Source organism: Nilaparvata lugens, chromosome 1, assembly GCF_014356525.2.
Source record: "Nilaparvata lugens isolate BPH chromosome 1, ASM1435652v1, whole genome shotgun sequence".
NCBI lineage: Eukaryota > Metazoa > Arthropoda > Insecta > Hemiptera > Delphacidae > Nilaparvata > Nilaparvata lugens.
The window spans coordinates 63,753,026-63,771,081 of record NC_052504.1 but is presented as its reverse complement, the minus strand read 5'-3'; the positions used below and the strand labels follow the sequence as shown (position 1 = coordinate 63,771,081).

At 36.1% G+C, this 18,056-nt stretch overlaps 1 protein-coding gene across 5 annotated transcripts in view; it reads right to left on the bottom strand.

Moving 5' to 3' along the window:
* LOC111055410 (2-oxoisovalerate dehydrogenase subunit beta, mitochondrial) overlaps window positions 1–17,828 on the bottom strand; it is a 34,175-nt gene extending 16,347 nt beyond the window's left edge. The window contains exons 1-4 of one of the 5 annotated variants that reach the window (XM_022342601.2): window positions 17,557–17,828; window positions 16,008–16,091; window positions 14,874–15,076; window positions 13,984–14,139 (exon numbers count right to left, since the gene is read on the bottom strand). In XM_022342601.2, coding sequence (XP_022198293.2) covers window positions 13,984–14,139; window positions 14,874–15,076; window positions 16,008–16,071 — 423 coding nt within the window. In that variant the 5' untranslated portion in view covers window positions 16,072–16,091; window positions 17,557–17,828. Of the gene's footprint in view, window positions 1–13,983; window positions 14,140–14,873; window positions 15,077–16,007; window positions 16,092–16,860; window positions 17,174–17,556 lie in introns of those variants that run through there. The other 4 variants (XM_022342604.2, XM_022342602.2, XM_022342606.2 and 1 more) reach the window with 4 other exon arrangements.
* Window positions 17,829–18,056: the final 228 nt, after the last annotated feature.

Here is an 18,056-nt window from a genome sequence, read left to right as displayed (position 1 = left end):
TTAAAATATGTGGTACAGATTTTTAGCTAGATTCTAGATATTTTGTGTTGGAAAGGCTTCAAAATTTTGCCGAAAATTGACGTTTTCTGCTTTTTTCAATTTTATGAGAAATGATTGATAGAAAAGTTTGTAATTTGGTACAGCAGTTCAACTAAAATGTGATCCTACAAATTCTGTAGTTTTGAGCTGTATTGGGGTTTCAGTGATGACTGAACTTGAAAATTTTGACTCGATACGGTACACAAGTTCTGTTTGGTAAAATAGCGGTGCTACTTTTGAGGGTTCCTTTTCTACAGTTTTTTAATGCATTCTTTTATATTTTTCAAGTAGATTGGAACTTGAAAGAGTGAAATGAAGGTTTTTCAAGATCTGTACATTATTTATTTCAAAGAACTAGATGTTAATACAATAGTTCTCATATCTTAATCACTTCATGTGCGAAATTATATTCATATTATTACATTGACAGGAATTTTTTCAACCATAAGCTGCATGGTTGATATCAACTTATTCGGGATGGGAAATCTTCATATTGGCTAGAAAGGCTCAGCTAGGATCTAAAGATTCTTTATTGGAACAGCTTCAAAAGTTCGCCAGCGATACGACCAAAAGCGGCATTTTCCATCGTTTTCCTGTGTGGTCTCAGTCAACTAGTGATTGAATCGAGCCTGAAGGTCTGTATTTGGCTATTTGACAGGAGGAAGCAAGCTGAAATGAAGAATGCAGACGAGCGAAGCAGACCTGTCGTCTAGTTTAATTATATTTGAAACTGGAAAACCAATCGGCAGGTGGATCAATTTAGAGAGTTTATAAGCTCAAATCTATATGTCCCCTTGACATAACGAAAATGTTATACTATGCTTCTGCTGACTCAAAACTACAGTATGGGTTATCAATTTGGGGAGATGCTTACCATACAACACTCAATAAACCATTGATTACAATTGCAATAGTCATTCATCCGCATGTCTTGTAATGCAGGGTATGTTGAACATACAAGGCCCCTGTTTAGAGCGATGAGAATATTGCCATTCCAAAATTTATTTATAAAATGGGACCTACTAAAGATGTTTCTCGATAGAACCAGCACTGAACGAAGGTGTGAAAGACATGGACTGAATTATATCATGTGAAATAGATTGGATATAAATATCTCAAGACCAAATTCAACGTTATTTAAAAAAAAACTATTTCTTCCTGGCTGCAAAGATTTATAGGGCCGGTTTCCGAGCTCGGGATCTATAAGTTCTGGACTTACAGAGTCCAGGAATAAAATAAGATCTCGGGTCTAAATTGACATGAGGGAAATTCGCAATATTTTACTGTTGTATTGTTGGCATTATAGTAAAACGGAAACAGCTGATTACAGCGGGACAATTCAAATGAGCATGCTCTCCAAACTACTTTGTAAAAATACGTTTCAATTTCTTTGTAGGCCTATTCAAAGCAAAACCTTTGAAAGGTGAATGAATAAACATTTCATTTTACGTTATGTTATTATTGATCATTGTATGGGCCAAGCCATTTGAATCGACCACGCTCACCCATGGCCGTCTAGCATGCCACTGCCATCAGCCGCTCTAAGATGGCTTAGTTCTATGTAGTTGGCACTGTTCTCCCTGTTTTCCCCCGCCTTTTTGCTTACCAGCTCTCTTCCGATTTGTAACTGCTTGAGGGAGCTTGGTGCCCTGACACTTCACGGTTGTTTCTCTTTTTAAAGGAGTCATAAATGTATTACCACTTCACTTGTTTGAATTTAAACTACTACCACGACTAGTTAGGAAAAGTTCTTGTTAGAGTACTCCGCTAAATATCTAGATTTGGATCTTCTTTGTGTAATCTCTTCGCCACGACATGGGCCCATGTATTCATCATCGCTAGTGCAAGTGAATCCTGATTATTTGTACGTGTTGCCGCCTACCAGAACAAGGAGACCGCTCTTACAGTCCACTGTGAACCCGCCATACCCAAACGAGATGCCTTTAAAGGTAACAATTTTATTTTCTGAGCTACTAAGTAACGTGTTTAGAAGTCCACCTCATTGGCTCTAACACGAAACCTGGTCCACCGCAGCCAAATGTTGGAGGAAAAGCGACCTACGAACAGTGAAAACGCTCATTTCAATTTTTTCTGAGAGTTTCTTTGTGAGTTTTCTTGGAAAATCGTAAATTTTCAATTCGGACGCTTTCGACCACCATCTTGTATCGAAATCTGAAAACATTGATTAGTGACTTATGATATCGACTATCAAGCTGTTAACTATCAAACTTTTACACCCGGTTCGACATAACCTAAAAAGTTTTGTTTTGGTTTTGAACTTCAGTGCCTAACAGTCAGCTACAAACTTTTACCGCTAACTGTGTGTTTACCACTAAACGTAGTGAATTACCACCTATCTTTTATCAATTGTGAATATTGATCTACGAACTATTGATTTGAACATTGATCTTGAACTATTTCTTGTTAAATATGAACTTTTTCGGCCATCAACTTAAACTGTTCTGACCGCTAATCTGAACTTTTTCGGTTGTAAATTTCAATCTGGTAACCTATTTTTCTATTTCTGTATGATTATTCATAACAACCATGGCGTCGAATTTTCCATTATTGAATAAGCTAAGAAGGTTGCACCAATCGATATCTTCTCTAGCTGATAAGTACAATGAACAAGTACCTATGACTTGTAGTGAATTTTATTTTGGTCTGGATAAAAAATTTGATAAATTAATGAGTGAATATGAGGCAACAGATAAAGAGTCGCTATCTGAGGAAGTTATCTTGGAGTTTGCTGAACTGCAAATCAAATTCCAAACCAGATTTGATAGTATCAAGCTGGTTGATACCATTCCTAAACTTGCTGTTACCGCTAATGAACTGCCAATTAATAATTTTGTGAAACCTCAGTTGCAGATACCTACATTATCAGGCGAACCTCATGAATGGAATGTTTTCAAAAATGTTTTTGATGCTGCTGTTCACACCAGTAAAGACTATTCCAGTGAGGCCAAATACCATATTCTAACTTCATATTTAAGTGGTGACGCTTTGATCTTGGTTCAAAATTACGCCAACACCGCTGAATGTTACAAAGCTGCCTATGACAGCTTGCACAAACGATACAACAATATCCGGTATCAAGCATACAGTTTATATAATAAATTTGATACCTTTGTTCCTTCTACTACTCTGGCTGAAACTTTGAAAAAATTTTCTATCGAGCTCAACTCAGCCAAATGATCGCTATTTAACATGAACCTGAACCAAGCTGATTTTTTGATTACCATGATGTGCATTCGCAAATTACCGCTTTCTGTCCGCACCAAATTTGAAGAATCCGTACCAGATGATCAAGTTCCCACCTTTGACCGTTTATTGAGTTTTGTGGCTAGTCAAGAGAAATCTTTGGAAGTGACCGCACTAACCCACAAATATGAACAAGTAATTAGCGCCAGCATTGAACATGTAGATCCCATTTATGTTAAAGCTGAACCTAGCACAAGTAATTATCAACAGAGAAAGCAGCCCTTCTCTTCAACTAAAACTGGGTATCCAATCAGTGGTGGCATTTGTGTTCTTTGTTCAGAAGGACATCAATTGTATAGATGCGACATTTTCAAAAGAGAATCAGTATCCAAACGCAATCAAATTGTAAAGCAACACAAAGGGTGCTTTGTTTGCCTAGGGTCTCACCTGAAAGCGAATTGCAACTCAACGATTTGCTGCAAGAACTGCCACTCTAATCACCATCACGCTTCTGTGCAATAATGCTAATAATCTTCAATCATTACTTTTTAAAGAACAACGCTCTGAACATCGGTTTGCTGAGCCACACCAAGCACCAAATCAATATGGACGCCCGCATACCGGTTCTAGCCAAAACGCCGCGCACCATGCGCCTCCTCCTCGTTTCAGCCCGCTACCTGTGCCGACTTTTGCCGCTGCCCCACCGCAACCGCCAGTAAGCTCTTATCATGCACCTTCTAGCAGCGCACCAAACCTGGCTATCAGCTCTAATCTGCCTCCTAGTTCGCCGCCAGTCAACAGTTGTGCATCTCCGCCCGTAAGTTCAAGCCCTTCCTCCAGTGCACAATATGTAACAAACAGTTCTCTATCTTCTATACCACACACTTTCAGTGGCTGCACTCAGGTGAAGGCCGTACATGCATCTGCTTTACTTGGAACCGCTGTCGTTACAGTCCTGAACCAATACAATCAACCCTTCTTGTTGCGTGCTGTGTTGGACTCTGGTTCCATGCGCTCCATTATCACCACCCGAGCCGCCACCGCAATGGGTTTAGTTGTTGTGCCCGCTCAAATCCAACTGAATGGAATCTCTGAAAAAAGGACATCTGTCAAAGGCATCGTGCAGTTAAGAATATTGTCCGAACCTCAATTTGATATTGCTCTTTCTACCGAAGCTCTTGTATTAGATCAAATTGCTGGCAATCTTCCTGTCTTTCCACTTCACCCCTGCACTTTCATTTGCGCATCTGAACCTTGCTGATCCTAATTTTGATGAGCCTGCTGAAATCGACCTACTGATTGGTGCCGATTTATACTCCAACATCTTTATATCCGCAGAAAATTCATTATTCCTGGTAACCCTGCCGCCTTTGCCACAATCTTTGGTTACGTTTTAAGTGGTAGATTAAATATTGAGGACTTGCCCACACCGCTCAACGAAATGCAGCTCATTTGCACTATGTTTGCACAGGAAGCACAGCTCAACACTGTCATGAACAAATTTTGGGAAACCGAAGATGCCATCCCCATTCGAAAAGAGTCACCGCCCAAAGAAGAGTCGTGTGAGAAACTGTACCAATCCACTACTTATCGCACCTCTGAAGGAAGGTATGTTGTGGCACTGCCTTTCAAATCTGCCGCCTCCCGCCGCTCCGCTCTGCCGCCTCCCGCCGCTCCGCTCTGCCGCCTCCGACTCGCCGCCTCCCGCTGCCTCCGATCTGCCGCCTCCCGCCGCTCCGCTCTGCCGCCTCCGCCTTTTGCCGCCTCTGAGTTGCTGCCTCCCGCTGCCTCCGATCTGCCGCCTCCCGCCGCTCCGCTCTGCCGCCTCCGCCTTCTGCGGCCTCCGACTCACTGCCTCATTTAGAACAATCTAACAATGTTATTGTAAATAGTTTGGTTTTACCCGCATAACCTGTGACTGTCCACGTCGCTTCGTTATCGCCGCCTTGTGTTATCCACTCTGCTGCAACATCCTGATGACCGCACCGCTGTTTGCTGCTTTGCTCCACTTAACTGTTTTGATGACCGCACCTCTGTTGACGCTTCGCTCCATTTCTATGACCGCACCACAGTTCATGTCTACGCGCATTCCACGCATTCCACAACTTGTGCTGTGCCACCCCGCTTGTCTTCACATCACGCTCCCGTGTTCACACCACATCGCTCTGGACTTCTCCGCTCACTGTATTCAAGACCGCAGACCCATCGCCATCTAGTTATTGCCAACCGCCCTGCCGCAATGTACAATGTTTGTTGCTGCTTCACCCAATTTAAAAACTGTTCGTTTTTGGGGGGGAGTATGTATGGGCCAAGCCATTTGAATCGACCGCGCTCACCCACGGCCGTCTAGCATGCCACTGCCATCAGCCACTCTAAGATCGCTTAGTTCTATATGTAGTTGGCACTGTTCTCCCTGTTTTCCCCTGCCTTTTTGCTTACCAGCTCTCTTCCGATTTGTAACTGCTTGAGGAAGCTTGGTGCCCTGACGCTTCACGGTTGTTTCTCTTTTTAAAGAAGTCATAAATGTATTACCGCTTCGCTTGTTTGAATTTAAACTACTACCGCGACTAGTTAGGAAAAGTTCTTGTTAGAGTACTCCGCTAAATATCTAGATTTGGATCTTCTTTGTGTAATCTCTTCGCCACGACATGGGCCCATGTATTCATCATCGCCAGTGCAAGTGAATCCTGATTATCTGTACGTGTTGCCGCCTACCAGAACGAGGAGACCGCTCTTACAGTCCACTGTGAACCCGCCATACCCAAACGAGATGCCTTTAAAGGTAACAATTTTATTTTCTGAGCTACTAAGTAACGTGTTTAGAAGTCCACCTCATTGGCTCTAACAATCATTGATCCTAACCAGTGATTTTGGAATAAACATTTCATTAGGCTATTGAGTTTGAAAACTTATTTGTTTTGAAAAAAATGGAGATAATTTATTATTATTAATATGTTGAATATGACATTGATTAATAACATTCAGATTGGAATATAAATTCCAAGGCAATCCTTGTATTATTTCGCTTGAACATTTTCAGGTTATGTCATTCGTAAAATTGATGTTAGTTTTTTACACATAATTCTGATACAATTTATATTCCAAAATGAACTTGAAAACTATAAATTATGAATTCAGATGGACTAATCCAAATAATTTTGGTAATCCATGATATCTATTTGGCTTTTTATCTACTCCAAAACAATAACTGAATTGTGTTTGCTCAGTTAAGTCTAGAACATGAATTTAAACCCTACCCCAGTCGAGGGTTTAATATCACGCTGTTCCAAGTCCTGGACTTGACGATTTTTGATAAATCCTTGACTCGGAAAGAAGTGAGAATCTAATTCAAGTCCTGGACTTATAAGCCCTTCACTCAGAAAGCGAAATTATAAACTCCAGGGTCTAACATGATCTCTAAACTCCAGAGTCTATTTAAGTCCTGAACTATGTTAACGCTCTGACTCGGAAAGCCAATTTTCTGACTCCAGAGTTTAAAGCCAGTTAAAGTCTAGAACTTAGCTAAATCCCGAGTTCGGAAACCAGCCCATAATTTACTTCCTATTCCAATAAAACCATTAGATCATAAACAAAAATTCCTTAGAGAAGCGGAGGAGTACCTCATTCAATTGAAAGATACTAATATTTTTTCATATCCCTGACATTACTCAACCTGATGTAGGCTATTCATTAATATTCCATGCCATTATATCTGCATATAGTTTTCATATATGTACAGGTATTATTCTCTTCAACCAAGTTTTTTCCTTTCTCAAATATATATTCATAAAGACTAATATAACGTACTGAATTAGTATATGCGTATACTTTGTATTTGTATATATCTGTTTTCCCGTGGAATTGCTATATGTGAAATAAATTTTATCATTCATCATCACACCCATATCGATTTAGAGGTGAGCTCCATATGCTAAAGTTAGTGTTCAGTGTATTTTATAAATTTTATATAATTACTCAATTTTGTGAAGTCCATTTTGATTCTTCTATTTTATGTCATTGTAGCAGTAAATTTGTAATATTTGGAGACCGGTCGGTCGCATCAAATCACCCATCTACTTCTAGTTCTTAAATCTGGTTTTAAGATTTATGCACACCAAACAGTCTAGGCCTCGAGGCGTTTTTTTGTTTTATTCATTCATATAAAAGACCCTTATCATTATGTTAAATCATATATGTCTGTAAAAGTACTATGTTTTGATGATATGATACTGATTCTTCTGTTATTGTAGGCTACTATTCTTTGGATGAATAAATCTGATGCTGCAGGTCTCCTCACTCTTAGTCCAGATGCTCTCCAGTGGCTGAGTGACCTGGAAGTGCCAATCTAAACGTTTATATAGGGCCGGTTTCCGAGCTCGGGATTTAGCTAAGTTCTAGACTTTAACTGGCTTTAAACTCTGGAGTCAGAAAATTGGCTTTCCGAGTCATAGCGTTAACGTAGTTGAGGACTTAAATAGACTCTGGAGTTTAGAGATCATGTTAGACCCTGGAGTTTATAATTTCGCTTTCTGAGTGAAGGGCTTATAAGTCCAGCACTTGAATTAGATTCTCGCCTAGTTCTGAGTCAAGGATTTATCAAAAATCGTCAAGTCCAGGACTTAGAACAGCGTGATTTTAACCCTCGACTGGAGTAGGGTTTAAATTCATGTTCTAGACTTAACTGAGCAAACACAATTCAGTTATTGTTTTGGAGTAGATAAAAAGCCAAATAGATATCATGGATTACCAAAATTATTTGGATTAGTCGAGAACTTAATAGAATCTGGAGTTTAGAAGATAAAATCGTGACTCAGAAAGTCAATTTAGACCCGAGAGCTTATTTCAGTCCTGGACTCTGTAAGTCCAGAACTTATAGATCCTGAGCTCGGAAACCGGTCCATAGTGTTTTCATGTAACTTTATTTTTATTTATTTATGTATTTATTTATTGACAAAGCTACTCAACTGGCAAGCATATAATTTTAATTTTTCTTGATGACTCTTTACTAGTGAGGAAAGTACCTACTATGTTTTTTCCCCCCGACCATACGAATATATTAATCTGATGCTTAAAAATAAAATAATTCGTTTACTGGAATTTGAATTTATGGCATACGGTATTCAAGAAAGTATTTTGAGCATGAGCATATAAGTTCTTCAATGTTGTTTTCCATCACGAACTGCTTATTATTAAATCACTTTTTGCTTTTAGAAAAAACGACTAGCAGTCAGATATTTTACAATAAATGAATTAATCACTCACTGTGACAACGAGATATGAACGGAACTGCCAAAAGATCTCGTTGTTACAGTGAGTGATCAATTCATTTATTGTAAAATATCTGTTTGCTAGTCGTTTTTTCTGAAAAACAAAAAGAATATAAGTGTTAATTACCTGCTTCAAATGAATTCAAAGATACGTACAGTTTGAACAAAACATAATATAGCAGTGTGTGTTGACTCATCCTAATTTCTAAAGTTCGAATGCATTTCAGACTATTGAATGACTTCTTTTAGAATATATATCAATACATCAATATATCATGATAAAAAATATATAAAAATAAAAATTAACCTCTTGAGGATAGGCAGAGGATTCTGCCGTGATAGGTTGAGTCTTGTTAAGCTCTGTGTTTTTTTCGGATTTTGAATACGGTATTTGAAAATATTTTCGTGAATTTGAACAGTGCATTTGTGAAGCTACAATTGATCTCTCAGGCGAAACGACTGGATCCTTCAAATGTGGTGAATATTGGTATGAATGCATAGTTGCAGTTTTTTTAAGGTTGAATTGATGAACAGTTTCATTCTATTTACTGACCGGCTTATCGGGTCTGCTTATCTCATTGAAGTTGGGCAATCTCTCTCAAATTTCGTAGTCAGCAGTGTCAGAAACCTTTTTTTCCTAATCCTTATTAATTTTCTCTCTTCTTTCTTCCCATCCCAAATTAATGTTTTGCTTCTGGAGACCGGAGTTGGGCCAATAATCTTTCTGCATACAGTAAGGCTACTCCTTCAGTATGCTAAACGATGTTTGAATCTGCAGGAGGGAAGATATCCATGTGTGCTGAAATTGATTATTTAAAAAAAGACTATTTCTATAAGATGTCTGGTGAAAGATGGAGGTCTTATTTAGCGTCCCACTGAAGGAGATCGCAGGTAGTTTGAACATCAGCAAGATGATAAAAAGTGAGGATTGGAAATGAGCTACGACACGAACAGACACAGCAGGTCGCCATGAGCCAGCAGTACACCATTCGTCGAGAGCTCAATCACTGGAGTGATTGCATTTCTCAAAATGTTAGCTTTCAATGCATCAAGTGGTTTTCAAGGCAAGAAATGAATTGATCCGCCTCAATGAATACTCATTTAATGGGAACAGGCTCTGTTCATTGTGCAATAGGAAGAAGAAGGAGGATGTCACGCATTTCATTGGAACATGACCCATACTCTTAGAATTCAGATTGCAGCATTTCGGCAGGGCTGCATTGTCACGGGAAGAACTGAAGGACTACCTGACGGAGATGACTGGCTGAAGATAGGTGTATATTGTGTTGGTGTATGGAAATACAGACTCTTTTTTAACTCAGAGCTTAATTGAACGAGCGAAGTGGGGTCTAAGATTCAAGTCGACAGTTTGGCATTTCTCTTAATGTTTAAGTGTTTATATGTTGCGCATTTACGGCGAAACGCGGTAATAGATTTTCATGAAATTTGACAGGTATGTTCCTTTTTAAATTGCGCGTCGACATATATACAAGGTTTTTGGAAATTTTGCATTTCAAGGATAATATAAAAGGAAAAAGGAGCCTCCTTCATACGCCAATATTAGAGTAAAACACAGACTATAGAATTAATAATCATAAATCAGCTGTCGAATTGATTATAAATGCATGCCATGACGCATGCAATTCAATATCTCAATCTAACTTGGTAAAAAATCATTTGCTGTGTAGACTAAAAAAATTGCATGCATCATTGAATGCAATTTTTATGCACTATTAAAAATGAACTATTGATTGCTTGCAATAACGCATGCAATTAATAACTACTAGTAGTTCTGTGAACAGTAGACCTCACACAGTATTCTCATCCACAAGTACCTGATTGAAACTATAGACCTGTAAAATCTGACAAAGCATTTATTGGAACGGTTCCACTTCGTTACTCGTTCCGTTACTATGTAGACGTCATGTCATCATTTTGTCGTCTGCGCTGTCCGGTGACGTCACAGTCACGGTTCCACGTCACTGTCATAAGCAAGTTTGTTTTCTAATATTATTCGTCGTATTATTCGTCGTTTCAATTTCAACATTTGTATTATTCAATTTTTTGGAATTTATTTTGTCTTTTAGGCATCTTACTTTCTAGATATTTGCTACTTTTTCATCAAACGTTCGAAAACGTCAGCTTTCGTGTCTAGCGTTTCCGGCTTCTTCCTTGTTGCTAGCGCGTCGGGCTATCCTCTTGTCTTTCAATGGTTTCTCGTTGGTGAGTGCACACCGCTTCGGTGTACCTTCTCTTCATCCAAATTCATCTGGTTTATGGAACATTTTAAAAGTGAATTATTCCTTCAAATTAATTCGTTAAATCTATTCTTCAATTGTGATTCAATTATTCATCAATTTCTTCATATATTTACGCTGATAAACTTTGTCAAGATCTCACAATCTCGTGTTGGTGTCTATCGCCATTCTCTAACAACTGGCTTCACCTCTTGAAACTCAAACTTTCAATTTCATCATCTCTACCGTTTGGAAATCAATCTAAAAATTCCACAACTTGAAATTCGGATTATTTGTTTGGAATTCTACATGCTCCTGCTCACATTCCCACTGGGGGAATTGCCTACTGTGTTGGATGCTTCCATTCTCGTCATTGCATGGCCATCATATCGTCGCTTGCTGATGTCCTGTTCCTTGGGGTACTTTGGATTCCTTGCCTGTCTGCCTGGCTGCATCTCTTCTTCAAAATTTTATTCAGGTTATGTAAATCATTCTAATCAACTTTCATTTACGCATGTATTGCATAACTGTTCATAAAAATACTACAGTGTGTCAATACTGGACCACATTGTTCTCTATTTCTAATTCAAACATTTTAATGTGCATTCATATGATTTTTGTGGCTATCATTCAACTTTTACGGCAATTAAAAACATTTAATTGTCCATACTTTCGGCAATCGAGCCTATGTACATGAATTCAATATGTTACAGTGATGTCTCATTGAGAGCACTGTCCTACGTTATGTCAAGGTTATAATATGTATTTCATTCAATTTTGATAGCTACCCTTGGCTTTACAAGTGTATTAATGTCGACCAAGACATTTAATTTCGTTGATAGCTACCCTTGGCTTACAAGTGTTATTTTAAGGCCACTGACGCCTATTAATTGTTCTATTGATGTCTAACTTGACATTCAAATCATTGAAGGCCCATGTCGCCTATATTAATGTACTCAACATGAAAAACTAGTTCATTGTATTTGACAGCTACCCTTGGCTTACAAGTGATATTTTAAGGCCATCGACGCCTATTAATTGTTCAATTGATGTCTAACTTGACATTCAATTCATTGAAGGCCTATGTCGCCTATATTCAACATTAACAATTATTTCATTGTATTTGACAGCTACCCTTAGCTCATAAGTGATATCTCAAGGCCACCGACGCCTATTTCAATGTGTATGACATTGATTTTGGAACTTATTTATGTTAATGTCGACCAAGGCATTTTCATTTCTGAACTTACTTACTTGTGTTAATGTCGACCAAGGCATTTTCATTTCTGAACTTATTTATGTTAATGTCGACCAAGGCATTTTCATTTCTGAAATTATTTATGTTAATGTCGACCAAGGCATTTTCATTTCTGAACTTACTTACTTGTGTTAATGTCGACCAAGGCATCTTCATTTCTGAACTTATTTACTTGTGTTAATGTCGACCGAGACATTCAATTATTCTAAGATTTTGTATTAGTGTCAATCAACATTTAACCATTTCTACATATAGAACATTATCTACATATCATTGTCATTTGTTATTATTCCTTTTTAAAATCATTAAGATTGAATTTTTCAGCAGTAACTTTATTATTGTATCACTTAAATTTTCTATTCTCAATTCAGGTATCATTGACAGTACCTTATCAATTATTGTTAGGCTTCAATGGTCATTAGTGTCATTGACCTAGATTCATTTAAATTTTGTATTTTCTAACGGCTTTATTACATGTTGTAATAAAATTAATCTAAAGTTTTTATTCAATTTAATCTACTTACACTTGTTTTTGTATGTGGCCATCTGCCTATTATTTTATTAATATTAAATCTCATCTTGTTGACTCATTTTGTCTTTTATTGGCGTACTTACCACACTTCAAGCTATCAGTATTTTTATGCACAGAATTCAGAAATTTATTTGTAGGTATTAATACCAACTATCATTCACAGTCCACTGCCCTGACTTTGGATTCTGTCAGACCTTATGGAAATACAGCAATAGGCTGGCTTCTCCACACATCTGTGTAATCACTTGTCAGCTGATTTATGATGAATAATTCTATAGTCTGATTTTTACTCTAATATTGGCGTATGAAGGAGGCTCCTTTTTCATTTTATATTATCCTTGAAATGCAAAATTTCCAAAAACCTTGTACATACGTCGACGCGCAATATACGTCGACATAGCTGTCAAATTTGATGAAAATCTATTACCGCGTTTCGCCGTAAATGCGCAACATATAAACATTTAAACATAAGGAGAAATGTCAAACCGTCGACTTGAAACTTAGACCTCACTTCGCTCGGTCAAAAATAACATAGTATTGTCTCTCGAACTTTCTCTGCTTTGAACTCGGGCTGTCCTGTTGCCAGTATGTCTTGAAGGAGATTAGCTTTTGATGTTAGCATTTTTGATACACCAAACCCAACAGCCATTAGCCGTTTTCACACCGATATCTCGCCGACACGACATACAGACAGGATTTACTCTGATGGATAGTATAAGAGGAGGATGCGGTTTATAACTGCGCGAGGTTTACTGTTTACAGAGCTACTAGTGTATAGTGAGTTGATAAATGTCAAATGAACACTGGAATTCATTGAAGAAAAAAGCGTATCTGGAATAATATTTTTTTGTAAAATTAGCTCTACAAACCTTACCCTGATGATCACTGACCAAGGATCTAATGCTAGCGTTTATAATTGTAATTTTTCTTTGTGTAGTTGGATATGTTAATAAAAGCAAATTATTCATTCAAAGTTAACCTCTTCCATCTTTAAACATAACTAAATAACCTCGTCAGTACATGAAACGTATACCTAGTTCAATGTTTCATATAGGCCTATATGATTTCTGTAGGCCTATATGATGTTTACCAATGTTTCATTATAGTTATAGTTTAATCATTTGTGTATGATTTTATATAGGCCTATATGATGTTTACCAATCTTTCATTATAGTTATAGTTCATAAATTAAAGGCCTATCTTATTGGTTCAAAAGATATATTGAAGACTTAACATGAAGTCTGCCACTTCAAGGTTCAAGTTGGAAATGTAGATCCACTCACATTGTATGGAAAATATCGAATTACATAAAAACCAAAGGATATTAGCATTTTTCCTAAAGACAATTTTAGCTTATTCCGTCGTTGAGTACTAAAAGCAGCTTTAAAACTGTATAGTACTGTAGTTCTTTGAGGAACACTCTTTATAATGTGTAATTGACCTTACTTTAAGGCCAGGTGTGTGAGAGAAGTATGCCTCTGGACTCTGCGAGTGATAAAGAGCGCCGTGCCCCACCGCACCACACGGAGCTCTGATTGTCAACTTGCCGCAATTAAATTCGTTGCCGCTCCTGTATCTGTATTTCGCTGCCTCATTCATTATCTGCAATAGAAATATCATTTTTTAGTTGTTATTAACATCAACAAATAAATTAACAGTAGTACATACATAGTTCAAAATAACTCAGAAGAATGTGGAACCACACAGTTTCAGAGAAGCACTGTTCAATTACTGTATTCAGTAAAAGCCCTAAAAAGTAATTCAACACAAAGTCATTCATTTACGATGCTACTTTTCATAGTAATAAAAGGATTTGTTTCTGATGAGTAAAGATTAGTTATTTTATCCAGCAGCTTGGTGAAACACTAGAGAAAATTAATTACAAGTCTATTTCGTTCTGTTGAATGAATTATAGGAGCATTCTTGTATGAGAGACTTTACATTGGAAACTGTTGAAATAGTTGACACAAAATTGATTATTATTGAAAAAAGTAAGTTAGCAACGATAATAAAAACATCTAATATATAATTATCTCACATAATGAACAATCATGCATTCATTAGAAAAGTTTAAAATTATAATAAAACTAATAGAAAAACGTATTACAACAAAAATTATTAATACAGAAGTTTAAACGTTGGATTTTGAAAAGTTATCAAGTATGAGAGGAGAGAAATTTGAAGAAATTGATTGATCGTGAAAGTTTTAATGATAAAATAATAAATTGATTTAGTTTAAAATTTATACACATTGAACCCTCCTGAAGACTCTGACATATTTGGAGGATCTGAGAATCCTCAGAATTCACTGTTCAGCCAGAAGCTAGCAAGAATACCTGGTCAAATGCAGGGAACATGTAGTCTGCGAATTGGATTTCAGCTATGGCTGTTGTTCCAGTTACTGCCAAGCCTATCCCGAAACCTGCAATTCCTTGCTCACAAAGAGGTGTATTGAACACTCTTTGTCTGCCATATTTCTCTTGCAGCCCCATTGAACAACGGAATACACCTCCAAATGCAACATCTTCCCCAAATACCACTAAAAAAAAAACATTTGAAAACTATGATAATTAGAGAACAATGGAATGTGAGTGTTGCAATAAAAATAATACCAAAATTATTGTTGTAGGTAGCTTATCACTTATTAGATTCTTATAATTCTTTGAGCAAAATTGCATTTTAAGGAAATTGAGATTTCAATTACTGAACTACATCGCAAAATGCACCGATTTTTGTAGTCAAATTTGTTTGATTTGAATTACTTTCACATTCGAAGTACTGGGGATTAAATTCTTGGTTGGGGTCAAGAGAGATTTCGATACATTAATTATTATTATTTTGTAATTATTGATTTGCTTGCGGTATCTGACTTATAATTGACTAGTAATAACTAACTAATAACTACCATATAACGTATGTTTGTAATAATTATTGTATTGTTTATTTATTTGAATTAGCTACAAAATAGCAAAAAATCATATAATGAAATACTATAAGAGCAATTCTGAAGTAGTAAAAAAGATAAATAATTTATTGTCAGCCAATCAAACAGCACAAAAGAAAGTCAGAATGTTTTATAGGCTAGCCTACATTAAATATAGCATAAAACCAGTCACCGCTCCATATTGAGATCATGTATACCGTAACCCAAAATAAATCAAACTGTTGGTATATTTTCAAATTACATAGTATACTCAGATACACTTCTAGAATTTTTATAAATATCTTCCACTCTTTCGTAGCTTTATTATAGATACTTGAAAGTTCTGGAATGCTTTACCACTTAAAAAAAAAGGTTGAATCGTAAATTGATTTATAAATTCAACGATTATTCGGGCAGCAATGGGAAAATTCAGTGTTAAGTTATTACACAACAATTGACATTTTTACTATTATTACTTTGGTATCATCAGTTTCAAAGATATGATTGGAAATATCCATATTATATAATTTAGACAGAGTGCTCATACCTGAATTAGGGTTTGATTTGAGGGTTTGATCCAAAGCACTGCCGATAGCCTGGAACATATTCATATTGTTTGTTTTTTTTGCACCTGCAATGGAAATACATACTTTGGAACAAAAAGCAAAAGAATACTGAATAAAAAGAAAATGAATGAAGGATTGTATACAAACATTCTAAAGAGAGAATATTTCCTATTTTGAGCGATTTCCTGAAGTAATTACTTCACCTCAAAAGTTGGAAACTGTATCATTTTTAATTAGAATCAACAAATTATTGCCATAATTATTGATATTTTGTGAAAGGTGTTATTCAATTATTTTTAGCGGTACGGTAAATGTAGATTTTCTTGTAAAGCAACTACCTAAGTTTTGGGAATTTTAAAATCTTGTTCCTCTTATTTTGTTTTACGCCCAATTATTCACACATGTGGTGACAGTGGTGTGGCATTGCCTTTTTGTCACTTCCACGCCACTCCTATATAAACATATTATTATGGATCAATGTAAAGAGAAGTAGCGTGCCATTCACGCTATATGTTTGTATAGGATTGGAAAAAGTCAGCGCCACGCAACCGCCACGTCTGTGCCATCGCCACTTCTCAATAATCTGATCTAACTCTAACAGATTATTAAATTAGATTTATTTGTACATTATTTATCTTTTAATTATCTTAGATTAAAATCCCAATATAGTAGGCACTAATTTTAGACTCATTATAGTGGACATCATTACCAAAAATAATTTAAATTTTATTCTTAAAAAAATTCAAATAGAAAAATTGGTTTGTACTATTAAATGTTGAAATATCAAGTTATACTGGAGCAATGAATATAATAGTGATGAGATTTTATACTCACCTCTTTTCCATAGGCCTACAAATATTTTGAACTGTGTTGTTCAAAAGCTGAGTAAAATATTCACAGTATTCTCTACTCAAGTGATATATTCAAAGATCGTAGGCCTAATAACATCGTTTTTGCAGAGAACATGCTTTTGAAACACAAAATCGATTAGGAAAATATAGTATTTCAAAACGTGAGTTCAAGTTTATGAACAGTTCAAATAAATTCAAATTGAGTGAACTATAAGAATAAGAAGCGAATTCACAAATTCCCAAATAATATGAATAACCTAGTTTTTCCAAAGCAACAATGATTTCATAATTTATTATTCCCAACCTAATTTTTATAGAATTATTATTGGGAAAAGCAACAACCTATCAAACTACATGAATATACTAAAACAAGTGAAAAAGAGCATGTCAGGAGAATTGAAAATAAATGTTATTTCTGATAATGAAATGTTTCTCATAGTTGATAATGATTTAATATACTATAGTTAGTATAAAATATCATCCAGAGTGTCGTTGTTTAGTTCTTGTAACTTAAATAGATTCGTCAATTATTGTAATAGCCAGCTACTTTTAACCTTTATGAAAGGCTCTTAACCTCAATGCATTATCATAATTTATTCACAGTTCATGATAATATTATCTTATTAAGGAGTGTGAGAACACAAATTATAGAACACAAGTAGATTATAGAATAACTCACTATTTTCAGCATTTGAAGATGAAAATACTCTTTGAAAGTTTTCACTTATGGTATATTGTTAGGCCTTATTGAAGCTTTACGAACCAGAGTTGTTAAACTTTTCATTGTGAAGTTGACTGTAGAATAATAAGTAGGTAGTGATCGAACTAGCACTTTACACTGGTTTAGTGTCCGAGTTCGATTGTATTGTGATAACTGGTGTACTTTGAAAAATTCCCATCACATCGAGTCTTATCACAGTGTTACGACGTCAAACTAGACTGGCTGAGAAAGTCAACAATAGTTAAGTTGATGATAGTTGATAAATGAATAATCTTTAGACCTTTAGATGCCGAGGGAAAGTTATCTACAAAATTTTATTCGTTTTGTTGGAAAGATGATACTGATTTTATAAGGCGATAGCAGTGAAATACTAATTCCTCCATTTTTGAGTTGTTATATCAGCTTCAAAATAGTTACCGTACCGTACATAACTTGTATAATAAAATCAAAATCAATAA